The sequence below is a fragment of the Ovis aries genome, chromosome 12 (assembly GCF_016772045.2).
Source record: "Ovis aries strain OAR_USU_Benz2616 breed Rambouillet chromosome 12, ARS-UI_Ramb_v3.0, whole genome shotgun sequence".
Classification (NCBI taxonomy): Eukaryota; Metazoa; Chordata; class Mammalia; order Artiodactyla; family Bovidae; genus Ovis; species Ovis aries.
Window position 1 is genome coordinate 72,377,172 of NC_056065.1, and position 26,542 is coordinate 72,403,713.

At 46.9% G+C, this 26,542-nt stretch overlaps 1 protein-coding gene across 8 annotated transcripts in view; it reads right to left on the minus strand.

The window, feature by feature from the left end:
- Nucleotides 1–26,542, minus strand: part of HHAT (hedgehog acyltransferase) — a 375,148-nt gene that overhangs the window by 281,296 nt on the left and 67,310 nt on the right. For 5 of the 8 annotated variants that reach the window (XM_015099380.3, XM_060396734.1, XM_060396728.1 and 2 more), the window contains exons 4-6: nucleotides 25,626–25,739; nucleotides 11,900–12,094; nucleotides 8,894–9,109 (exon numbers count right to left, since the gene is read on the minus strand). In XM_015099380.3, the coding sequence (XP_014954866.1) occupies nucleotides 8,894–9,109; nucleotides 11,900–12,094; nucleotides 25,626–25,739 (525 nt within the window). The remainder of the gene's footprint in view (nucleotides 1–8,893; nucleotides 9,110–11,899; nucleotides 12,095–25,625; nucleotides 25,740–26,542) is intronic. The other 3 variants (XM_042229246.1, XM_060396733.1, XM_060396732.1) reach the window with 2 other exon arrangements.

A 26,542-nucleotide genomic window follows, 5' to 3' on the forward strand; every position in this document is an offset into this window, starting at 1 on the left:
CCTGCTCTGCGAGACCCTACAAAGTCCACAGCAGAGCATCAGTGATCCAGTGGATGGCAAAATCCTCAGGTAAGAGACCCCTGACCTGCCTGATCCCTTGTGTCTGCAATACTTGAGAAGAAAAAGGAAATCACGCAAAGGTCCAACAGTAGGGGCTTGGGGCTTGGTTACATGCATGCGCGCACCTCAATCATACATAGTCACAAAAACACTATTTTTTGATACCAATCTGCATAAATCATGAAAGGCTGGAGAGAGAGAGAGACACCAAAATGGCAACAGTGATGGTAATCTTTGGATGGTAAGGGTCTTCGGTTATTTTAAACCGCTACTATTTTTGTAACTGGGGGGAAAGTATTGAAAGTTTGCAATAGCGTGAAGGCATTGGTCCTCTCCACTAGAGAGACAAGTGCTCTGCTTCTGCATCCTTCTTGTCAAAAATGCTTTGGGGAGTGAGGCATCCTCAACGAGAAGGCCTGCCTCTCTCTCTCTTCTGTCCCAGCCCCATCCTTATTTCTCCTTACCGTCCCACTTTGGGGCTTCCCCGGCAGCTCAGTGGTAAAGAACCCACTTGCCATTCAGGAGACTCAGGTTCAATCCCTGGGTCGGGAACCGATCCCCTGCAGAAGGAAATAACAACCTACTCCAGTATCCTTGCCTGGAAAAACGCACGGAAAGAGAAGCCTGGTGGGCTACTGTCCATGGGACTGCAAAGAGTCAGATACCACTTAGTGACGAAACAACTACCTTCCCACCTCACTCAGAGATTTTCTTAGCTATATGCTAAGTTTCCCTTTGTTCAAAATCAATCCTTTTCTAGCTCAAAATTCAAAAAGACACATACACCCCAATATTCATTGCAGCACTATCTACAATAGCCAGAACATGGAAGCAACCTAGATATCCATCAACTGATGGATGGATAAAAAAAGATATGGTACATATATTACACAATGGAATATTATTTAGCCATTAAAAAGAACAAAATTGGGTCCTTTGAAGAGACACAGATGGACCTACAGACTTCCATACAAAGTGGAGAAAGAAAGAGAAAAACAAATACTGTCTAGCAAAGCAAACGCATTTGGACTTAATGAGCATCAGCAGATGAAGAAATAATGACAGAGTGTCCATCAGCCTATGGCAGCTAGAACAGTTCACACCAAGGCAATCAGCTGAGCCAAGACACAAGAGGCACCTAATTCCTCTCCAGGCCAGTGGGCAGGGCCTTTCTCGGTGCCAGACTTTCAGAGGAAAGCAGCTTTCCTGATTGAACATGGTAACAACTCACAAGCAGAACTGACCGAAGACCATCTTTGCACAACTGTCTCCAGCTTCTAAATAAGCAACGGTGCACATGACCTGCAGGCCCATGAGCAGACAGCTAAGCCCCGACTCAGGTCCCCTGAGAATCAGACCTGCACCTGTGGTCGCGAGGCATCACTGGGTGCGCAGTCCTGTCCCCCGGAGCAGAGAAGAGACAGGAGAGCCTTTGCCGGATCAGGACAAAGGGTCCCGCCAGGCGATCGGGAAGGTAAGTCTGGCCAATCGCCTGCAGCTCAGGCGACCATGTGCCACGGGCAGCCCACAGGCCCTCCTTTCCTTCCCCACACAAGGCACCATCTAAAGGAACCCAAAGATCTGTAATTAGGAAGAAACACAAGGTACATGTGTCCCTGATTGGCTTCCAGCTAATGACTTACCTACCCTCCCCAGGGCCCAACTTCCTCCCCAGGCTGAGAAAGGCATAATTATGTGGCACCCTGGACCAGAAGGGCTGGACTTTTCTCTGCAGTGCTGCCTTTTTGATGCCGGATGCCTCCCCAGTCAGAGTATGAGAAATGTCTATTCCTTAATCACACCGGCAAATGCAGCAGAAGGAAAACAACCCAGTTTTTCACTCTATTTGTTTTTACTTTAAAAAGAATGGATATCAGCTTTTCTTTAGAGTCGTATCATTATTACAACCCCTGCATACCTTCCATCGAGTTGACTCCCTTTTATTTAAAAAACTGTATCTGTCCCTTGTCAATCCGGCAGGAAGAAAAGACACACCACACACAGCTCACCTAATGAGCAGGGCTGCTCATTATTCAGCCTCGGCAAGCAAAGCATTTCGCCGGAGATGTTTTAAACCGAGGGCAGTGCCAACCTTAAGACCACTGGAAACTGCCACCAATGGGAATTTTTAGTGAAGACTCCACGAAAAAACACACATTAACTCATCTGCAAAGTGCATTGTAAAACACATTATATTTTAAAAGCTCATTTCATGCAAATTGCATAAAAAGGAATATCAAAGCCTTTCAGAGATTTTCTAATGATTCAAGGTGACAGTTCTCAAAGCTGAAAGGTTCTTTCACACAAGAATAATACCCACATTGGAGAGCACCAGAGAAGCCTTCCCCAGACACAACTGTTCAACCGAGTCACCCCCACCCCAGCCTCTGCACTTGGCTCCAGGGCACTGTGGCCCAAGTCTTGTTGCTTTATAATGAAGGCGTTTCTCTCCAGCCCACGGTCTCAGGCCATACCCCTTCCCCAGTAAATGATTCCCTAGTCAGACCCTCACTGCGTCCAGACCAAGGCAGGTGGTACCCACTGGTCTCTGCCAGAACAGAGAATGGAGCCTGAAGTCGGGGTAGTGGCCGCAGGACTGGGACCTGGCCTGGCCAGCTTGAGTGTCCAGACCCGCACGTCCGCACGTCACACTGCATTCCTCACTCTAATTCCTGTGAGGGTCACCGAGCTGGCAACAAAGCTCCAGTCTTTATTTCCCCCACCCCAACGTGCACTCCATTAGCCTCTCTCTGCCTCCGTGTTACTGTCTGTGAAGTGGGAATAACAAGTATCTTACTCCTCCAGCTGTTGCTAGGATGAAACATGTTAGAACACGGAAAGCCTGGTTGGGGTGAGTGCTCAGTGAGTATTCCTCCTCACGGTTAGCATCACCGCAGGTGCCTTCTGGAGCCTACCCCAAACCCTGAGTGGTCTGCCTGGGACAGTGACTGCCAGCCCTGGTCGCTCAGGGACTGGGCCCGCCCCTGTAGCCACTGCCTGCATCTATCCTCCACTGACCTCCTCTGAGGCCTGGGATGGCCCCTGCCCAGAATCGTGCCCAGAATGGCCCCCACTGCCACCCTCATCTACCAGCTCGGACCCCCCAGGGCCTTGGGTCTGGCATAAACAGATGTGAGTTCTCATCCGTGGGAGACTCCCCAGGTGAGACCTGAAACCAGCCCCTGGTTCCCAGAGGATAGTTCAGTTCAGTTCAGTCGCTCAGTCATGTCCGACTCCCTGCAACCCCATGAACCGCAGCATGCCAGGCCTCCCTGTCCATCACCAACTCCCGGAATTCACTCAGACTCATGTCCATCGAGTCGGTGATGCCACCCAACCATCTCATCCTCTGTCATCCCCTTCTCCTCCTGCCCTCAATCTTTCCCAGCATCAGGGTCTTTTCCAATGAGTCAGCTCTTCGCATCAGGTGGCCAAAGTATTGCAGTTTAGCTTCAACATCAGTCCTTCCAATGAGAACCCAGGACTGATCTCCTTTAGGAGGGACTGGCTGGATCTCCTTGCAGTCCAAGGGACTCTCAAGAGTCTTCTCCAACACCACAGTTCAAAAGCATCAATTCTTCGGCGCTCAGCTTTCTTTATAGTCCAACTCTCACATCCATACATGACCACTGGAAAAACTAGCCTTGACTAGACAGACCTTTGTCGGCAAAGTAATGTCTCTGCTTTTTAATATGCTACCTAGGTTGGTCATAACTTCCCTTTCAAGGAGTAAACATATTTTAATTTTATGGCTGCAATCACCATCTGCAGTGATTTTGGAGCCGCTCCCCAAAAAAAGTCAGCCACTGTTTCCACTGTTTCCCCATCTATTTGCCACGAGGTGATGGGGCCAGATGCCAAGATCTTCGTTTTCTGAATGTTGAGCTTTAAGCCAACTTTTTCATTCTCCTCTTTCACTTTCATCAACAGGCTCTTCAGTTCCTCTTCACTTTTTGCCATAAGGGTGGTGTCATCTCCATATCTGAGGTTATTGATATTCTCCCGGCAATCTTGACTCCAGCTTGTGCTTCCTCCAGCCCAGCGTTTATAAGGAGAGACCAAGGAAACAAGCGGGCTGCTCAGACTGGCAGGGCAGGGTTAATAACCCAGGGAGCTGACAGGCAGCCCTCGTCGTGGGCACCACAACACCAGCGGATCTCTGCATCCACCGGCAGAATTTTAAAGTTGAAACAGGCCTTTTCTGGGTTTAGTCACGTAGGCAGTTCAGATGGTCTCAACGACACCTTCCTCTCTCAAGGTCAAAGCTATGCCCCAGAAATGGCTCCCAGCCTGGGAATCATGGGCGGAAAGTACATTCCAAGGGCAGGGGAGGGGTGAGGAGCCTCTGACTGCCCAGGTCCAGACCGTGGGTCAACCAGTGATCCCAGCCTTTCAGTGACCTCCTCCAACAACATACTCCTTAAATGACACTCAGTTTTGGATAACAGTAACGACAATAACAGAGTGTACAACACGTCAAGCCACGTTACCTAGACCAAATCATTTAGTCCTTACAACAATCCTATCTAGGCGGTATTATTATTTTTTCCATCATACTGATAAAAGGAAATGCAGTCACAAATAAGGTGAGTAACTCACCAAATGCTCTCAAGCCGAAGCAGAGCAGGGATTCAAACCCTGTAACTAAAGGGCTGGGCTCAGGAGTTTTGCTCTTAACCATCAACCACATTCCCTATTTAAGCACTGTCTTTCCCTCAGGGCTTCCCTCATAGCTCGGTTGGTGAAGAATCCACCTGCAATGCAGGAGATCCTGGTTCAATTCCTGGGTTGGGACAATCCTCTGGAGAAGGGACAGGCTACCCACACCAGTAATCTTGGGCTTCCCTGGTAGCTTAGCTGGTAAAGAATCCACCTGCACTGTAGGAGCCCTGGGCTCAATCCCTGGGTTGGAAAGATCCCCTAGAGAAGGGAAAGGCTACCCACTCCAGTATTCTGGCCTGGAGAATTCCACAGACTGTATACTCCATGGGGTCGCAAAGGGTCGGACACCACTGAGCGACTTTCACTTTCTTCCCTTTGGGGCAGGAGCACAGCCCTCAGCAAGGAAAGTCCCCTCCAGTGCCCCCCAGGACACCCAGCAGCTCCTCACTGCATGAGTCAGCCTGCTCAGAGTAGGACGGGGTGGCCCCAGGCTCCAAGCTGAGCAAATAAACAGCATTTCCTGTCTTTCCCTAGACCTCCCCCACGCTGTCCCCCACCTCACCCCTGGCTCAGTATCTGAGTTCCACAGACCCCTGGGAGAAACACAGACGGGGCCCATATTTCTGAGACTCCAAATGCCATTAGAGATGGCCTTCGAGTTAACACTGGGGCCTGTTGACAGGCCCAGCTTTCCCTGTTGGTGACTGATGCGTCCACACATCACACGCCATGCATTACAGAGGCACCTCTTCTATGCTTGCTTCATCTTGGGCATGTAAATTTACACACTAAAGGAAACAAAAGCTGAGCGAAAGAAGTCTCCTCGGGTGCACCTAAGGCTCTCATTTTAACCACCGTGGTTTGCGGGGCTGAGTGGGTTTCCACAGTGAGGCTCTGCTGCCCCCTGGTGGTAAGTCTTCTCCTGTCCTTCAGAGACTGAGCGTGCTGGCCTGAGAGGCTAAGGACCAAAATTTCAACTCTTCTGTTCCTGTGATGTTCACTCATTTGCGCGAGCACTTGTTCAGAGCATACCTTGCTTACAAGCTCTGCCGGCCAGCTTTCTTCCATCCCCTCCCAGTCTTTCCCCTCCCGGCGTCTCTGATGGAATCCTTTCACGCTATGAGGTCAGCTCCTTAGAAGTTTAACTGCTCTTCTTTTAGACCTGTTTTTCTCATAGGAGTTGAGTGCCCATAAACACCCCCAGCAACCACAGAAATCACTTGTCTTTTTCTTGCCCTGTAGCTTATTAACCATCTTGCCATTTCTAAGCTGACTTTTCCAGGAATTCTCCCAGATTACAGAGAAAGGCTTCAATCTGCCTCTTTGCGTTTCTGCTTTTGGCACCTGCTACCATTTTGAAAGGGGTAAAGAAAAAAAAGGAAAAAGAATAGACAGAGGTGCAGCCCAGAGTCTCCATACCTGAGGCTCTACTGGCAGAAACTCAAGAGAATGAGAGCCTGTGGCTAAGGATTCAGGTGAGCGACGCTCTCAGAGCTCGTCTCTGTTATGACAGATTCGGGACCCTGCAACCCGCCTCTCAAATTCCCTCCAGACTACAGGGGACAGTCAGAAAGGAGGAGACAAGAACTAACAAGAATGGTGATCTGCCAAACAGTGAAGTACGGATCCCACAGGAATAAGCTCCTTAATGGATAAGAGGCGGTTTGGAAAATAATTTGTTTCCTCTTAATGGGTTTAGTTTGTGTTTCTCTGAGAATTATTATCTGTCTTCAAGAGAAGGGTGGGAGCGTGCTGTGGATATTAAGCCCAAAAGCTACTGACTGCAATGTTAAAATTTGAAACTTACAATGGCCACGCCGTGTGTGCACACGCAGTCGCCTCTGACTCTTTGCGACCCCATATACCGTAGCCCCCAGGCTCCTCTGTCCGCAGGATTTCCCAGGCAAGAATCCTGGAGTGGGTTGTCATTTCCTTCTCCAACAACAAGGAGGTTGTGAAAGAGACAAAATGTGGATGAAATGAACCCACCCTACACTGGGCCTACCCCACCCCAATCCTCTAAGGAGGGCCCCCACCTCTGGAGAAGAAGTTCTTCTTCTAAAAACACTTAGGAAAGTGATTCTCCATCTCGCAGCATCAGGACCACACTCAGGGCCCCCGCCCCCCAGGTTTCTGATTCAGTACGTCTGGGGCAGGGCCTCAGAATCTGCATGTCTGACAAGTTCCCAAGTGAGGTCCAGGGACCCCACTTTAAGAATCACTGAGTCGGTAGCCATTGACAAGAGTGAAATAAGGCCACGTGCAGCGACACGGATGGACCCAGAGATGGTCACGCTGAGTGAAGTAAGTCAGACAGAGAAGGAAAATTATCATATGACATCCCTTCTATGTGGACTCTAAAAAGATAGGATAGAAATGAACTTACAAAACAGAAAGAGACTCACAGACTTAGAAAACAAACTTATGGTTGCTGGGGGGGGGAGAATGGTTAGGGACTTTGGGAAGGTCATGTACATACTGCTGTATTCAAAATGGATAACCAGCAAGGGCCTATTGCACAGCTCATGAAACTCTGCTCAGTGTTACACGGCAGCCTGGATGGGAGACGGATTTGGGGGAGAATGACATGTATATGTATGCTGAGTCCCTTCACTGTTTACCTGAAACTACCAGAGCACTGTTAATCGGCTATACCCCAAAACAAAATAAAAAGTTTAAAGTTTGAAAAAAAAAAAATCACTGAGTTGGAAGATCAGCTGCCATCACTAGACCACCTCTGGCTTTTACACAACAACTTCAACCATGATTTTCAAACACGGATTTTAAATTCCTTCATGGCAAAAGAATGCTCCCGGGTAACCCAAATTGAAGTATGAGAAACCATATGCTAAACATATCAATACATCCGCCTAGAATATCAATTTCTCTTAAACATTTGCAGAGGGAAAAAAGTTTAATGATTTAACTGGCATTTTTTAAGCATTAAGTTATTGTTTAATGCAGAAATGTAATGTTTTGAATACAATGTGAAATTTTTAAGGCAAAATAAGGGATTTCTAAGCACCCTCCTATTTGTGCAGGGGGCACCTTTCGGGGTGCCCGCTCCAGAAATGTGAAACAGTGCTGCTGGCCCTGCTCTTCAACATGTCCAGGCCCCCATGTGTGCACGTGTGTACATGTGTGTGCCTGCACACACGTGCAAGCACTTACTATTCTCACCTCCATGAGGATTCTCTTGTGGGGGGGGTGGCGGGCAGGAATATTCTTGGAGAAATCCTGTTTTTAGGCATCACTGATTACTCACACTTTGGGTGAATTAACCTAGTACACATCTTCCACGAGGCTGGCTGTGGAATGAGGGAAGGAATCCAAAGTAGGAGGGGAAATGCGGTGGGAATGATGAAGGCAGCTTGCCATGAGCCTCGGACTAGACTGCTGTCCAGGAGACAGGCACGGTCCTGGGCAGAAAGAGACACCCAGACCTGCAGACACACCACTGCACTGCCTTCAAACCCCCTCCAACCCCACCCTGTCATCCCACCCAGGTCCCCCTGAACAATCCCCCAGCCACAGAAGAGCTACTTCAGAAGCAGTTTGTGAAAATAAAAGGGCACCAACTATTTGCCAACCAACCGCTTAGTCAGTGTCTCCTTCCATTTTCCCAGTAAGTCCATGAAAACCCGGGTTTCTTTCTCTGGGGCTGGCCTGCCTGGGATGCCCATGCCCAAGCTCCTGGCTGTGCCCAGCAATTATTTCTGGCTACCGCAGTCCACTGGGAATCTGGGTGGGGCCCCTACACCCGACATGCGCAAGAGACACGGCGACCTTCATCCGGAGGCTAATCTCCCCACAGTGCTTCGCTTCTTGTCAGAATTCACGACAACCATGTGTGTTGCCCATTTGTGGGCAACCAAGTATGGGCTTCCTGGTGGCTCCGCGGTAAGGAATCCACCTGCCAATGCCGGAGACATGGGTTCAATCCCTGGGTCAGGAAGATCCCCTGGAGAAGGAAATGGCAACCCACTCCAGGATTCTTGCCCGGAGAATCCCGCGGACAGAGGAGCCTGGTGGGCTACCATCCATGGGGTTGCAAAGAGTCAGACACGACTGAGCGACTGAGCGACAATGTGAAAAGACTCACGAGTGACCACAGCAACAAGGACAGGAGCATCCCGGCAGGAACGCCCATGCAATCCTCGGAAGGCTCTACCTGTGCGATGAACTCCGGGAAGCTGAGGACAGGCCCGTTGTGGAAGACTGGGTAGTAGAAGACGTAGGCGAGCATCCAGGGGAGGGAGTAGGAGGGCCGCTCGGCCGGCGGGGGCCGCCAGCACAGCTCCAGGCTGAAGCTGGTGTAGCACAGACAGCGCACGGCCAGCGTGAACTGCAGCAGGTAGCACTCGTTCTCGGTCGTGCACCACCCTCTCTGCGGAGTCACAAGGAGAGAACAGCCCTTGAGTGTCGCGGACAGACACCGTCCAATCTCCAGGGGAGGAGCTCTCGTCCACGGGCAGAGCGGCTGTCCCACCCCGGGAGCCGAGAACCACCGAACAGCTGGTAAACGTCATGCATCATCAGAGCAAGCAGTTAACGAGCAGAAGAGTGCCCCTAACGTCAGCCATCGGCTTCGCGTTAAGCCTGATGCAACAGAGGGCGAGGGTTTTCCCAGATACGCATCCGCGAGACACACCAGTGCATAGCACGGAGATTAGCTACATCCGAGGGGTACTCTGAAAGCCCCTTCCACAACTCTGAAGACACGGAGAGACCTATCCAGACAGATCTCGGGACTCTGGGGGCTCAGGTCCAGATCCCCGCAATAAAGGGAACCTTGCTATAAAATGAGCCACACAGTTTGCTTGGTATCCCATTTGCACATAAAAGCTAGGTTTACACTATTCTACAACTTACTACAGGGGTCCCAAACCCCTGGGCCACAGGCCACTGTTGGTCTGTGGCCAGTTTAGGAACCGGGCTACACAGCTGGAGGGGATGGGCAGGTGAGCTAGCGAAGCTTCACCTGTATTTCAAGCCACTTCCCACGGCTCCCGTTACTGCCTGAGCCCCACCTGCTGTCAGATCAGTGGTATTAGATATTCACAGGGGCGCGAGCCCTACTGTGAAGTGTGCGTGCCAGGGTCGGAGGCTGCACACTCCTTGTGAGAATCTGATGCCCGATGATCTGAGGTGGAGCTGAGCTGGTGACGCTGGTGATGGGGAGTGCACAGGAGTAAAGTCCACAAGAAAGGTGTGCCAGGAAATCAATTTGTTAGAAGACTAATCCCCACGAGGCACAATAAAATGATGTCTGTAAACATCACGTGGGATTTATGTCTTCAACATATTTTTCCTCTGGCTCTCTGTCATTAATTTGGCTTCACATGTAGTGCAGGACTATTTTCCAAACAAGCTTTAGAGACACATCATCAAAAGAAATAGTCCCTGCCTTCAATGAACCTGAATTCTCACACAGGAGACAGGTCCACAAGATGGCATGACATGAGAAATAACAAGCCTGTACAAAACTAGGCGAAGAACAAAAGACCAAAAGCAACTGTGATAAAATCTTGAGACTACTGAGGGAGTAAAATTATGGATCATTTTATAATCTATTTTTCTACATTTTCCATATTTTCTAAAATACATATGCATTGTTTTTTAATGAGAAAACTAGGTGATGAAAATAGATACAAAAAATAGAATTGGGACAAAGGACAGAGTAGTTCATTTGACCCGTGAGAGTCTTTCAAGACTTTACACAGAAAAATTAAGCACTGAACAGAGTTTCTACTCCATGTCCAAGACTTCAGCAGCCACCAAGAAGAATCAAGAAAACTGCATGTGTGAAAGTATGGAAACCCAGCACAATGAGTTGCTGGTCATTTGCTCCCTCCTCTTTGGCAACAGTTTTCACATCACCAACATACATAATTTATTCACCACCAACGCCCATAGCTGATGCTAGTGGTCCCCAAATAAACGATCATTACAATCGGAGACTGCTTTGAATACTTGCCAGATCCCCCAAAAGTTAGACGTGGATTTGTTTTTATTTTTATCGCAAATCTGATTTTAAGCACACTTATTTAAATAATCAGGTAGCTTAATCGTTCTGGGAAGTTAAGTATCTTTTGTTAGGAGAGAGCTGCCACCTGACCTACTCACGCCAGTCTACTGGTGAGAGTGAAAAAAAAAAAATTTAAGAGAGCCTAACAACAGCAAAAACAAAAAAAAAAAAACTTGAATTTTCAAAATGCTACCATTTTTACAAAATTGCTTAACACATTATCTTGTTAGGTCCTCAGAACAACTCCATGAGGAAGGCAGAGCAGCTCGTACCTTCATTTTCCAAATGATGAAATTGAGACTCAGAGGTCAAATACTGCCTCTGGTTTCAAGGGAAGGACACATAGCAAATAGAAGAGATTAGAAAACCACCGGCTCAATCTTCCTGCTGCGTCCTTTCCCACGTCTGGGCCAGCCCAGGGCCCCCCATCTCTAACTGCCATCGTATGAATCAATAAATCAGTGAACGAACGGGTGAACAAATGGACAAAAGTTAAAATGCCACAGGAACACGTGGTTAAAGGAAGACTATCAGAAGCTTCCCAAGATTTTCTGTGCAAGGAAAATACTTACCTTACCTGTTTCAGGGACCACCGTGGGCTTCTGATGAAATAAAGATGTGAGAATTCCCTATAAACTCTGCAGCAGTTTACAGATGATTTTTTATTAAAAGCATAGGGGATTATTCCTGGAGGAGAAAGTGGCAACCCACTCCAGTACTCTTGCCTGGGAAATCCCACGGACAGAGGAGCCTGACAGGCTACAGTCCATGGGGTCAAGAAAGAGTCGGTCGTGACTTAGCGACTAAACAGCAAGGGGATTACTGCTTCCTTTTCCTTTTGTTCCTGTGACATCTGGCACCATCCATGCTTACCGAAACTGGGAGGAAAGGTACAGGGTCGGCTGTGGACAGCCTCCAAGGGCTAAAGCGTGTTAGCCCCTCAGTCACGTCTGGAGGGCTAAGACAAAGTCAGATAAAGGATTGCAGGATGCAACACCCTCTGCGGCCACGAGGGGGAGCCCCATCCCAGTTCTTGGATTGACTCTTATCTGAAAACAAAGGCATCTACCTGGATAATGGCATTGCAAAACAGGTTTTCTCCTTCCCGTTGGTATTAAAAAAAAAAAAAAAAAAAACAGAGGCTCTTACCTTAACTTCCTCCACATCTTGCAGTCTCAGTGTAGACAGCAGAGAGAGAGAACACAGCCATGATAGGAACTGAGACCGGAACTGAGCAACACAGAAGGAGACGGTGGTGTGAATAAGAACCATGGCGGTGCCTCGGGTCCCCAGCACGCAGCGGCAGGCCCACATCCCATAGGCTGCGAGGATCCAGGGTTTGTGCTGCAGACAGAGAAGGACCCAGAGAGAGAGAGACAGAAAAGAGAAAGTAAGCTAACAGCCTTTGCCATTGAAGGTTCTGTTTTGTGACCCTTTAACCAAACTCATTGTCCTGGGGATTTAGTGTTAACACAGACGAAGAGGATTCAGAAGGACCTTCAATATTAACCCCAGATAGCGGTCCCCAACCTTTTGGCCACCAGTGGAGACAATTTTTCCATGGACCAGAGTTGGGGTGTGTGGGTGGTTTCAGGATGATTCAAGCACATTACATGCATTGTACACTTTATTTCTGTCAATTACATCAGCTCTACCACAGATCATCAGGCATTAGATCCTGGAGGCTGGGGACCCCTGCCCCAGAGTGATGGCTGCCCACCCCCAGGTCCTAAGAACTTCACCAGATTCACCCAGAAGTAAGGAGCTACTTTCCTGCCTTCAGCCAAAGCCACAGGCCAGTGGATCCCACAGCAATAAGACACATAGCTGACATTCCAACAGACATTACGGAAGCCAGAAGACAGCTGGAAAAGCTGCCAGCCTGGCACACCAGCCACTACCTACACTATTCTGCGAAAGTGAAGGTGAGAGAAAGCACTGGTGTACATTTCTTGGGAGTCTTCTTTAGAAACTGGGCCATCCAAACCACAAAAGGCTTCCTAAAGTCTAACCCACAGATTTAAAAGTAAATATCTAATTACATTTTTTTTCGTTAGCATATTATTCACAGTCAAATTTAGGTCACAGAAAAAGTACCTGCTTTCAGTGGGTGAGATTGAGGCCTTTGCCTAGCAAATCTGATTAATACATCTATTACTACCTTAGGAGAGAATTTTTCTATTTCAAGTTTTACAGTTATTGACATTGAATAACTAAATAGATAAATTAACATGTTTTTTTCCTCAGAGAATGAACTTATGGTCGGGGGGAGGATAGGGGAAGGGATAGATGGGGAGTTTGGGATGGACACACTGCTATATTTAAAACAGATAACCAACAAGGACCTACTGTATAGCAAATGGTACTCTGTTCGGTGTTATGTGGCAGCCTGGATGGGAGGGGAGTTTGGAGGAGAATGGATACATGTATCCCTATGGCTGAGTCCCTTCACTGTTCACCTGAAACTATCGTTAACATTTAACTGGCTATGAAAGTGAAAGTCACTCAGTCGTGTCCGACTCTTTGTGACCCCACAGACTATATAGTTCTCCAGGCCAGAATACTGGAGGGGGTAGCCTATCCCTTCTTCAGCAGATCTTCCCAACCCAGGAATTGAACCAAGATCTCCTGCATTGCAGGGAGATTCTTTACCAGCTGAGCTGGTAAAGAATTAGGGTAATTGGCTATGCCCCAAAACAAAATAAAAAGTTTTAAAAAACTAACATGTCTTTGCTTTTACAATACATTCTTGGTCATATCTGGCTGGTAAATCCTTACTTTAAAAAAACCCCACAATAACAGTTTAACAGTGTTTGAGAGGCAATTATCTTTGGGGTAGAATTACCAAGTTTTGCTGTCTAATTGCCTAAATAAATGTCCCCATTAACTAGCTGTTTAACCCTAGACAAGTTATTAAATCTCTCTTTTAAATCACATATAAAATTAGAATAATGGCATCAGCTTCATGAGGCTGTCTTGAGAACTAAGTTAACAGTGTAAAATGTTTACAGCAATGTCTGCGTACACGGCAAATACTAGCAGCTATTCCTATAGGGAAACATGATGTGTCTGTTTGATGGGCATTCAAAAACAGGATTTCCAGGGACTTCCCTGGTAGTCCAGTGGTTAAGACTTCGACTTCCAATGCAGAGGCTGTGGGTTCAATCCCTGGTCGGGGAGCTAAAATCTCACATGCCTCATAGCCAAAAAAGTAAAACATCAAACAGAAGCAGTATTGTAACAAATTCAGTAAAGACTTTAAAAATGATATACATCATACACACACACACACACACACACACAGAGATAGATAGGATTTCCATGAATGCACTGACTTGAAAAGTGAGGACTACTTAAAATTGGGTCTTCTTATGGAAAAAATGATTTCTTTAAGGGAAAGACAGATGTGGACTGCAAATTATAAATCCCGTCTTTCAATGGTAACGCTTCCAAAATATTGCCGAAGTAGAATTATCTCCCAAATCTATACTCTAACCCAAGGGAGAACATTTTAAATGAACAACTGGGTCAGCCACTTTGAAGTTCCAAGAAAACCAGGGAAATCTACAGTTCATTTTTACTATTTTTCCATCCTACTACCCACATTAAATAGCACATAAGTTTGCTTCAAACTTTCCCCTAAAAACTCACCTCTGGACAGAGTTCAATTATAAGGAATAAGGTTGCCAACAGTATTTTAAGTAGCTTTAACAAATGAAAAAAGGGGGGGGGTGTCTTTTTAAACAGGATCTACAACATTTACCACTTGGAATCCATTCCCATGTGTGCGTGGCTACGCACATACCCGTAACACAGCTACGTTTTATTAAGTGCTATTTGATCCATTTGGAAAAAGCCTGTTTGTTGGGATTCATTTGGGAACTCAACCACAGACTTAAGCTGCTTCAACTTGGAAAAGCTGCAGGAACCTTCAGGAACTACTAGCAGGGCTGTGCAAACTCCATCTGCTCCGAAGAGTCTGATGAATTCACCTGAGCTCACAAACGCTACTTTGAGGGCTCACAAGGTCATCCTATATTCTCATCCCTCACCATCTTCTTCCTGTCAGAGTACAGGCAGGCAACATTCAGTACCATTCTCTCTTAAGACGTCACAGCAAATGCGCTCATGTGAACCTTACCTTCTCTGATATCCCTATTACCCACTCACTGACCCCAACGGGCAAAGGCAACTCCACCATATACATTCACAGTGGTCAGGTGATGAAACAGAGCAATGTGAAAAATCTAAAAAGAGTTACCTATTTTAAAACCTGTATAGGGCTACCCTGGTGGCTCAGTGGTAAAGAATCTGTCTGCCAATGCAGGGGACACAGGTTCGATCCCGGGTCTGGGAAAAATCCCACGTGCCATGGAGCAGCTAGGTCTGTGCGCCAAAACTACTGAAGGCCGCCTGCCTAGAGTCCGTGTTCCAGGCAGAAGCCACTGTAATGAGGAGCCCACACACTGCAAGTGGACAGTAGCCCCCGCTCTCTGCAACTAGGGAAAGCCCACACACGGCAACAGCCTTAAGTAATAAATAAAAAAATAAAATATTTTTACAAACATATAAATTGTGTGTGCTCACTCGGATATGTCCAACTCTTTGCAACCCCATGTACTGTGGCCCGCCCGTCTCCTTTGTCCGTGGGATTCTCCAGGCAAGAACACTGGAGATACTGGGTTGCCATTCCCTTCTCCAGGGGATCTTCCAGACCCGGGAATGGAACCCACACCTCCTGCACCTCCCACATTAGCAGGCAGATTCTTTGCCACTGTGCCACTTGAGAAGCCCTTACGTAAATTAGAACCTCACAGAAATATTGATTTTTCACCTGTAAAGTGAATGTAACCGCAACCTACACAGCTGCAATGAGAATTCCAAAACACGGCTAAAATGCTGATGCAGCGCGACTAGACGGCCATGCCCTGCCCTCTGTCACCAGTGCAGGGCAGTCCCCACCATCAATGCAGTCTTAAAGCAGGGGTCCCTAGCCCCCAGGCCACAGACCAGTACCAGTCCGTGACCTGAAGGAAACTGGGCCACACAGCAGGAGGTGAGTGGCAGGCGATCCTACCATCACCCCCAGATGGGACCCTTGGGCTGCAGGAAAACAAGTGCAGGGCTCCCACTGAGTCTGTGTTAATGGTCAGTTGTATAATTATTGCATTATATGTCACAATGTAATAATAACTGTAGAAGTCAAGTTCACAGCAAACGTAATGATGCATTTGAATCGTCCCGAAACCATTGCCCCTCCTCCCACCCCCGTCTGTGGAAAAACTGTCTTCCATGAATCCAGTCCCTGGTGCTGAAAAGGTTGGGGACTGCTGCCTTAAGGCACACTCCTGCAACCTTATCCCCCACCCCCAGCAACACACACACACACACCCCCTGCAGGAAGCCAGGCAGAGAGGGCAAGAGATGGACACTAACCCCTGCCCAGCAGTAAGGCAGCAGCATGGAAGGTGTGCTGCCCTGAGGAGGAGGAGGGCTTCTTCCAAGGGTTTCGAAGACCCTGTACACACGCAAAGGCCTAAAGACAGCCCCGCCCTACCTATTTCTACTCCAAAAGTACTTACGTATTTATCAAACCTGCGTCTGCCTCATAAGTGAAAACGCTTAAATATTAGATTTTGAGCCTCTGACATCAAATATACCAGGAAACGTCTAACTCTTTAAAACTAAAGAAGAAAGTCTGCTATGTTTTATTCCGAAACAATACTTCTGATTCATCTCCTCCTAGAAGGACTTTAAAGACATTTTTCCCAGGTTCCCAGAGCAATCTGGGCAGGTACGCACAGGTTTGGTCACACATGTACTTTATTTCAAGCTCAAGGTTTTAAAGTCTGCCTAGAGAATTCCCTGGCAGTCCAGAGGTTAGGAATCCACACTTTCCCTGACAAGAGCCCCAGTTCAATCCCTGGTCAGGGAACTAAGATCCCATAAGCCGTGCAGCGCAGCCAAAAAAATTAACTCATTAATTAAAAATCTGCCTAAAAGTCAAAACAAACCAATCCATTTAAGAGGTTCAAATGACAATTATGATTGAGAACTTAAAATGAGGCACAAATAATTATGCTGATCACATAACATGTACAAATAAAACACAATCTTAATTTAATGCCAATAAAGGTCCATCCAGTCAAAGCTATGGTTTTTCCAGTAGTCATATATGGATGTGAGAGTTGGACAATAAAGAAAGCTGAGTGCCCAAGAATTGATGGTTTTGAACTGTGGTGTTGAAGAAGACTCTTGAGAGTCCCTTGGACTGCAAGAAGATCAAACTAGTCCATCCTAAAGGAAATCAGCCTTGAAGATTCATTGGAAGGACTGATGCTGAAGCTGAAACACCAATACTTTGGCCACCTGATGCGAAGAACTGACTCATTGGAAAAGACCCTGATGCTGGGAAAGATTGAAGGCAGGAGAAGGGGATGACAGAGGATGAGATGCTTGGATGGCATCACTGACTCAATGGACATGAGTTAGAGTAAGCTCCAGGAGTTGGTGATTGACAGGGAGGCCTGGAGTGCTGCAGTCCATGGGGTTGCAAAGGGTCGGACACGACTAAGTGACTGAATTGCACTGAACTGAAATGTGATCTTCCTAACTAAGAGATTTAAATTCTCATCAAGTATTACTTTAACACGATGCTTTTCTTTAACTGAGATTTTTACTGAGATAGGTGCAGATTCACCTGGAGTTAAAAGAAATAATACAGAGAGATCCCATGGATACTTGACCCAATCTTCCCCTACTGTAACATTTTGCAAAACCAAAGTGTATCACAACCAGGACGTTGACATTGCTATAACCCACAAGCATTCTGGTTTTCTCAGTTTCACTTTCATCCGTGTGTGTATGTTTAATTCCATACAGTTTCATCTCAAATAGATTCATCATCCACCATAGGAAAGACGCCAAACCATGCCATCCCCTCAAGCATCTCCTGCATCGCCCTTTTATAGCCACACCCACATTGTTCCTGCTCCCTTTTCCCAACATCCCCAACCCTTGGAAACCACTAATATCGTCTCCATTTCTAAGATACTGTCATTTCTAGTCACAGTATGTAACCTTCGGAACTAGCTTTTTCCACATAATTCCCTGAAATCCCCCTCCCCCCAAGTTGCAGTGAGTATCAAAGGCTTGCCCCTCTTTATTGCTGTGTAGTTTCCATGGGGCGGATGAACCATAGTTTCTTTAACCATTCACCTGTTGTAGGACATCTGGGCTGTATTCCCGTTTGGGGCTATTATGAATAAAACTGAAATGGACATACATGCAGAGGGTTTGGTGTAAAACCAAGTGTTCATGCCTCCAGGATAAATACCCAAGAGTGAGCTTGCTGGGCTGCATGGTCGTTACAAGTTTAGTTCTATAAGAAACTGTCCAACAATTTCCTAGAGTGGCCATCTTATATTCCTACCAGCAACACAGAGCTGAAATAGGTTAGTTGGGAGAACATTAGACTGAAAAATCTAAAGGTCCCTGGTTCAATCCCAGGTTGCCCTTGGACTGCAAGGAGATCAAACCAGTCAATCCTAAGGAAAATCAATTCTGAATATTCATTGGAAGGACTGATGCTGAAACTCCAATACTTTGGCCACCTGATGAGAAGAGCCGACTCACTGGAAAAGACCCTGATGCTGGGAAAGATTGAAAGCAGGAAGGGAAGGGGATGACAGAGGATGAGATGGCTGGATGGCATCACTGACTCAATCGATATGAGTTTGAGCAAGCTCAGGGAGTTGGTGATGAACAGGGAAGTCTGGCGTGCTGCAGTCCATGGGGTTGCAAAAAGTCGGACACAAATGGCCAGCTGAACAAAAACCAGCAACATGCTTGCGATCCAGTTTATGCCGCTTCCTCACCAGCATTTGGCGGTGTTATTGTTTTCTGTCTGAACCATTCTGGTAGTGGCTTTAACTTGCATTTACCATGCTCTTTTAAAAGGAATCAAAGTGTGAGCAACCTGAAACTTGCATCAATAAGATGGCTTGCGTGAACTCTGCTGGAGCATAGGATGCCAGCCCACCAGAACTATCCTGACCCCTCTAACGCTCTTTATTCCAGGTTAAGAGACAAAAAGAAGGCAGGGCAAGGGGAGAAACTTTTTTAAAGTCTAACAAATGATAAGAAAGAAACTGCACTCTATTTTTGTGGCAGTTTGGACAAAGCAGGACTAACCACTGTGGCACTTTCTGATGGCACTGGGCCAGACGGAAATCGGGGAGCAAACCTGCCCTCTGCTCCTACTGCTCCTTGCATTAACACTGAACCACTTCTTAAAATGGGGCACAACTGATTCTCTCTGCATAGGTTCCCTTAACAGAGCAATATCCTGTCTTGTTTGTCATACAGTAACGTTAGCCTAGAATCTAACAGGGTACCTAGTTGACAGCAAGTGTTTCAGAAATGCTAGACAAATGAACGGTTAGCATAGCTGGATAGGTGGGTGGGTGGATGGATGGATGGATGGGTAGATGGATGGATGGGTGAATGGATGGATGATGGGTAGATGGATGGATGGGTGGAAGGATGGGTGGATGGATGGATGGATGGATGGATGGATGGATGGGTGGATGGATGGATGGGTGGGTGGGTGGATGGATGGATGGGTGGGTAGATGGATGGATGGGTGAATGGATGGATGATGGGTAGATGGATGGATGGGTGGATGGATGGGTGGATGGATGGATGGATGGATGGATGGATGGGTGGATGGATGGATGGGTGGATGGATGGATGGGTGGATGGATGGGTGGGTGGGTGGGTGGATGGATGGGTGGATTGATGGATGGGTGGGTGGGTGGATGGATGGATGGATGGATGGGTAGATGGATGGATGATGGGTAGATGGATGGATGGGTGGATGGATGGATGGGTGGGTGGATGGATGGGTGGGTGGATGGATAGATGGACATGCTCCTGCAAGTACTGGGAATTAACCTGGCAGTTATGACTGAGAACAAGAAATAAGCACCAAAATGTGGGGCTTTTTCGTCACTAATGTGAAAACTGGCTGATTGCCAAAGTGTCTGCTTGCATCACCTAACCCCTTATGAACCAAGACTGCTTTGCTGTTCCAATAAGGTAGGAAGGGGTTATGCCACATCTCACTGCCTACTTCCAGTTTTCACTTACTGAAGTCTTACAAATCGTGTGTTGGGGGAAGCCTTAAATAGTGCTCAGCTGAGAAAACACAGGCACCCACCTATGAATGAGAACCTGAGTCCTCCCACGCCAGGGAAGGCTTCAGAGAGACAGACAAATTCAACTGGCACATTCCAAAGGCCGAAATCAGCACCTGAGAAAAAACCATGGACTTGTGGCCCTTCGTTTTGCAAATCTATAGTCTCCAAATCTTCCTCGCGGGGAGCCAGGACTCAGCCGCAGGGAGAACTGGGCTGGCCGTGCCCCCCTCAGGCCCCCTCTCCTTCCCGCCTGCTTCAGCTTGCTCTAGGCTGCGGGCGCCGAGTGATAGCAGGATGTGCCTGAGTGGTTTCCCTCATTAGCTCACCTCCACGGGGAGGAGCGAAACCGTTAAGCCTTGGTGAAGACTCCTGTTGGCGACTGGGCCAGACTGCTGGGCACTCATTTTTGTACATCTGCCCAGAAACCACTCAGCAGGCATTGTTTGAGAAATAAATAAAAGAAGTCACTCAACAATGCTTATGCACGGCATAATTTATTACACACTACATAATCAACTGCAGATGCTACCAATATATGTATGTCAATATATGTGGTATAGCCTCATATGAATATATGTGAGATATATAAACAGGAAAAAAAATCCCAAAGCCATCCCAGAGTCCAGACAACTGCATTCTAGACTGCTTTTCCTCGGGGCAAAGGCCAGCGGGCCCAAACCAAGTTAATCTCGCCCCTCCTAAGAGAGGCCCTGATGGAGGTGGAGGAGTCTGGCTCCAAGAAACCCATTAGTGTGTGAGATTCCCATTAGGTGTGTGGTTTTGATGATATGCTGGGAAGGAGCACCACAGCTTTCCAGAGGTGAGCTTCCTCATCTCAGCCAATGCCACGGGACCACGCTCTTCAGGCCTGAAGCCGATGAGCTCAGCTGGTCGGGGCCCAGCGCTAATGATGTGGGTTCTGCCAGTCAAAGGTCGAGTGAGAAGGTACCCTGTGGTCAGCCAAGGCACCCAGCCTTCTCCAAAAGCTCACCCAGAGGTATTTTTGGCTCTGAGAGCAGAGAACACTATGCCTCAGGTGGTGAGGGTGTTCAAGAAAGGAGGCTACTGTCTGACCCGCCCCACACACGCTCCAAGCATAACAAACCCACGGCCAAAGCTCAGAGCCTTTCCTCAGCCTCCCCTCCCTGGGCGCTGCCCCCAACCCAGTCTTGCCAAAACCCAACAAGAGAGCCCAACCCAGAGAAAAGGCATTTAACTTTGGCCGGGGAGCCCAGTGGAAAGTTTTTATTACTTGTCATGGCAAAAAAAAAAAAAAAGAAGAAGAAGAAGAAAAAGAAAATCACGCTTTTGAAAATAACCTCTTTTTTGGGGCCAGCAAAGGGAGAGATGGGACGAGACAGCATATGGAGCCCAGAAGCATCCTTCAGGGTTGGAACCACAGGTAGTGATAATGCCTGTCTCTATAGCATCATCCACAGTTCATGATGCCCATGAGAAGGGGAGATAAAAGATAAGTGCAGCCCAAATATTCCACCCTGAAAAAGGACCAAAAACAGCCACCCAAATTAAGGCCATCTGGGACACTCAGTCCAGGTGGTGGGGCCAGAGCTGAGGTTCATACTTACATAAGGACCAAGCGGACACGGACAAAGAGAGCAGTGTGCTCCAGCCTCACAGAACCCTGCCCAACAGCTGTCGCACAAATCAAACCTGTGGTCACAGAGGGATGGGACACACACAGATGACTCAGTGCGAACTCTGCCTCATTCCAAGAAAACTGCAAACAAAACTGCCTACTGAGTTTGCCTAAGATGGGCACTACAGATAAAAGGTCAAGCCCACCTGTCCACCCAGGCCTGTAAGGAGATGCAGGAGGCTGAAATAAGCAGATGGCTCCACCCTCTACAAGCCACCTCCTTTGGTGGGGGGGGAGGGCTTCCCTGACACCCCCAGGCAGATGTGGCCCACTCCTCCCAGGAGGCATCTCCAGTGTCACTTCTCACTCAGCTCCTGATCTGTGTCTCCCTGTCCTTTTTCCCACAAGCCAGCACAAGCTTGAAACAGGGTCAGAGAAAGCCACGCAGGAGAGGAATGTAGGTACAGCTGAAGAGACAGCCTCTGCCCTCTGGGCTTTCAGAATCTCAACAGATGCCTCCTTTCTGAACACCGCGGAGGGAACTGCTCCCAGGAGCCCACGAAGACTGCAGTCACGGCACACAGTGACGCCAGCAGGCCCCCGCAGCAGCTACCTCTTCACTGGCTACCATCATACGCTAGCACAACCTTGAGAACTATTAGACCCTCACCACCACCCCCGGAAGCAAGCGGTACCATCCCTGATGCACAAAATGAGGTGAAAGACTCCGAGATATTAACTAACTGGCTTTCAAGACTGCATTGCTTGAAAGTGACAAAGCTGGGTTTCAGCCAGGAGCTCTGAGCCATCCTGAATAGGGTCTCCTCACAGTAAAAGGCACAAGCAAATTAACCAGAGGAACATCTATATCCTAAACTAGGTAGTTTTCTGATGGTGGTGGGTGCAGAACAGGAGCTGAAAATGGAGCGAATTTGGAGAGGAGGAGGCCCATCCGGCCACAAATAGATGGTTAACCTGCCTCTCACACTGTCTGAACTGAAAAAAAGTGAAGGCACTAGTCCTCAGTCAGCTCCAACTCTGCGACCGTCAGGCTCCTCTGTCCATGGAAATCTCCAGGCAAGAATACTGGAGTGGGTAGCCATTCCCTTCTCCAGGGAATCATTTCAACTCAGGATAGAACCCAGGTCTCCCGCACTGCAGGCAGAGTCTTCACCTTCTGAGCCATTTGAACAGTCAGATGGCTGTTTGCCATTTGAACCAGTCCATTGTTTCACGTCCAGTTGTTCTAACTGTTGCTTCTTAATCCGCACAGGTTTCTCAAGAGGCAGGTAAGGAGGTCTGGTAATCTCATCTCTTGAAGAACTTTCCACAGTTTGTTCTTATCCACACAGTCAAAGGATTAAGCATAGTTAATGAAGCAGAAGGAGATGTTTTCCTGGAATTCCCTTGCTTTCTCTATGATCCTTCAGCTGTTGGCAATTTGATCTCTGATTCCTCTACCTTTTCTAAATATAGCTTGTATATCTGGAAATTCTCACTTTACGTACTGTTGAGGCCTAGCTTGAAGGATTTGGGGCATTACCTTGCTAGCGTGTAAAATGATGCAACTGTTCTATAGTTTAAACATTCTTTGGCATTCTCCTTCTTTAGGATTGGAATGAAAACTGACATTTTCCAATCCTGTGGCCACTGCTGAGTTTTCCAAATTTGCTGGCATATTGAATGTAGCACTTTCACAGCATCATCTTTCAGGATTTGAAACAGCTCAGCTGGAATTCCATCACCTCCACTAGTTTTGTTCATAGTGACGCTTCCTAAGGCCCACCTGACCTCACATTCCAAGATGTCTGTCTCTAGGTGAGTGACCACACCACTGTGGTTATCCAGGTTATTAAAACCTTTTTTGCATAGTTCTGTGTATTCCTGCCACTTCTTCTTAATCTCTTCTGCTTGTGTTAGGTTTTTACCATTTCTGTCCTTTATCGTGGCCATTTTTGCATGAAATGTTCCCTTCCTATCTCCAACTTCTTTGAAGAGATCACTAGTCTTTCCCATTCTACTGTTTTCCTCTATTTCTTTGCACTGTTAACTGAAGAAGCCCTTCTTATCTCTCCTTGCTATTCTCTGAAAATCTGCATTCAGTAGAATGTCTTTCCCTTTCTCCCTTGCCTTTTGCTTTTCTTAGTTCCTCAGCTATTTGTAAAGCCTCCTCAGACAACCATTTAGGCTTCTTGCATTTCTTTTTCTTGGGGACAGTTTTGGTCGCCCTCTATTGTCCAATGTTATGAACCTCAGTCCATAGTTCTTCAGGCACCTGTCTACCAGATCTAATCCTTTGAATCTAATCATCACCTCCACTGTATAATCATAAGGGATTTGATTTAGGTCATACCTGAATGGCCTAGTGGTTTTCCCTAATTTCTTCAATTTAAGCCTGAATTTGGCAATAAGGAGGTCATGATCTAAGCCACAGTCAGCCCCAGGTCTTGTTTTTGCTGACTGTGTAGAGCTTCTCCATCTTCAGCTGCAAAGAACATAATCAATCTGATTTCAGTTTCGACCATCTGGTGATGTCCATGTGCAGAGTCTTCTCTTGGGTTGTTGGAAATGGGTGTTTGCTATGACCAGCATGTTCTCTTTGACAAAACTCTGTTAGCCTTCACCATGCTTCATTTTGTAGTCCAAGGCCAAACTCCTGGTATCTCTTGAGTTTCTACTTCTGCATTCCAATCCCCTGTGGTGAAAAGAACACCTTTCTTGGTGTTAGTTCTAGAAGGTGTTGTCTTCATAGAACCGGTCAACTTCAGCTTGTCTGGCATCAGTGGATGGGGCACAGACTTGGATTACTGTGACACTGAATGATTTGTCTTTGTTGCTACAACTAGCATTATTTCATTCTTTTTATGGCTGAGTACTATTCCACTGTTGGAGAAGGAAGTGGCAACCCACTCCAGTATTCTTGCCCAGAGAGGTCAACGGACAGAGGAGCCATGGGATTGCAAAGTATCAGACACGACTGAGCAACTAACATGATAGTCCATTTCCACATCTATATCCATTCATCTGTCAATGGACATTAAGGTTTCTTCCATGTCTTGGTTATTATAAATAGAGAGAAGCCCACCATTTTTAAAAAAGAAAAAAATTTATTATTTCATTAACCTTACTTTATAGAAAATGATGAATTAAGATTCGGTGGTGAATAGCCTTTCCATGGTCAGAAAGCTAACAAATGAGCAAGTCCAAGAACTAATCCATCATCCAGGACTCTTCCACTCCACAACAGCTGGCCCTTTCCCACAGCAGCAGTAATGATAACAGCTTCATTCCACAGATCCTCCCCAAAATAGTTCTTCTCCCCCCAACAGGGAAAGAAAATACAGATACTGAGCTATTCATTTTACAGATGGGAAAGCTGAGACCTAGGGGTAGTAAGTCACCCACGTATGGGCAGAGCAGCTTTGTGTTAGAAATAAAAATGTTAAATTTCTAGAAAGGTTGATGTCACAACAAACCACCAAACCAACTTGTGGAAGAAAAGAAACCCATTAATGAAGGTTGAGGTAGGTATATTCATTATCAGTTTAGGAATGCAAAATCATGTATTCTTTATTATTAGGTGTGCTTGGAAGCTTCTTTAAAATTAGATGAAGGTGGTCAAAAGGTACAAACTTTCAATTATCGGAAAAGTAAGTTCTAGTGTACACCATGACAACTGTGGCTACTGTGATATGATATACTTGAAAGCCACTGAGCAAGGAGATCCTAAAAGTTCTCATCACAGGAAAAAACATTCTTTCTTCTCTTTTTTTTTTGTACCTGTATGATGCGTGTTAGCTAAGCTTATCATGGTAATCTTTTCACAACATATGTATGTTAAGTCATTATGCAGTTTCTATCCAACAGTAACAATTTATCACATCTTTATCTTTTATTTTTATGTCTTGATTTTATTTTTTTAATCTGGTAATTTCTCTTATTGACCAGTAACAAACCTTTCTCACCTTTTCCAGGCTTCAAAGGCCAATATCCATGCCCCCTGATTTCCTAGCTCAGGGTTCCTTCTTGACAAAAAGCAAAGAAGAAGCTGAACTGGAAATGATGCACATAACCGTACCTTCCTCGAAAGCAGGTTGGCGACTTGAGACACGCTCATGTGGCCAAGGAATAACCACACCAGCCGCTCCTTCCCCCACTCCATCCAGAAGCTCCACTCAAAGTCAGTCGGGTCCTAAACAGGCCAAAACAGCAGTTTATCAGAGAGATCTTCGTACATCTTTGAGGCAGAACACAAACTCCAGTTAAGAAAATAACTGCAAGAAAAGGCCGATGTGAGTTCAAATGCTATAAAACGGCATTGACACATTTCCAGTCTCCATCACACACACACACACACACACACACACACACACACACACACACACACACACACACACACACACACACACACACACACACCCCTATTATATGCTTCCCTCCAGCTTGGCCAGTCTCAAAGGTCTTTGTTAAAGCTGATCCCCACCCCCACCCCAGGACCCTCTGTGGGACAGAAACTATTATTAACCCTATGTTATAAAAGATGTAACATAGACTTAAAGAATTCCCTTTGTTTCCTCAGTGTCAAGCGGATAGGACAAATAATTAATGAGGTTATCTCAGTTTGGTCACTTAGCTGCTTTCACCAACAAGAGAAATGTACACTGGATACTAATAAAATTGTATAAGATCAGTCATGTTAAATCTTGCTGTCATTTACAGGCCGGAGGATAATTTGATAAAGAAATTGGCCCATTCCCTATAAGCTTTATGAGGAAAGAATGAAAGATACAGTTCCCTTCCCCTCAGGAAGCTCTGTGTCCACCGGCATCCTATGTCTGCACCCATTCTAGGCTCTGTCTACCCAGCTCCCCGGCAGGGGCAGGTGAAAACCTCTGGCGAGAGTGGACTCGTGGACACCTGGGGACTCACAACCAAGAGCCTTGGCCTCAGGAGCCCCAGGGAGATCGCGGCAGCCAAGCTGAGCATGGAGGGAGA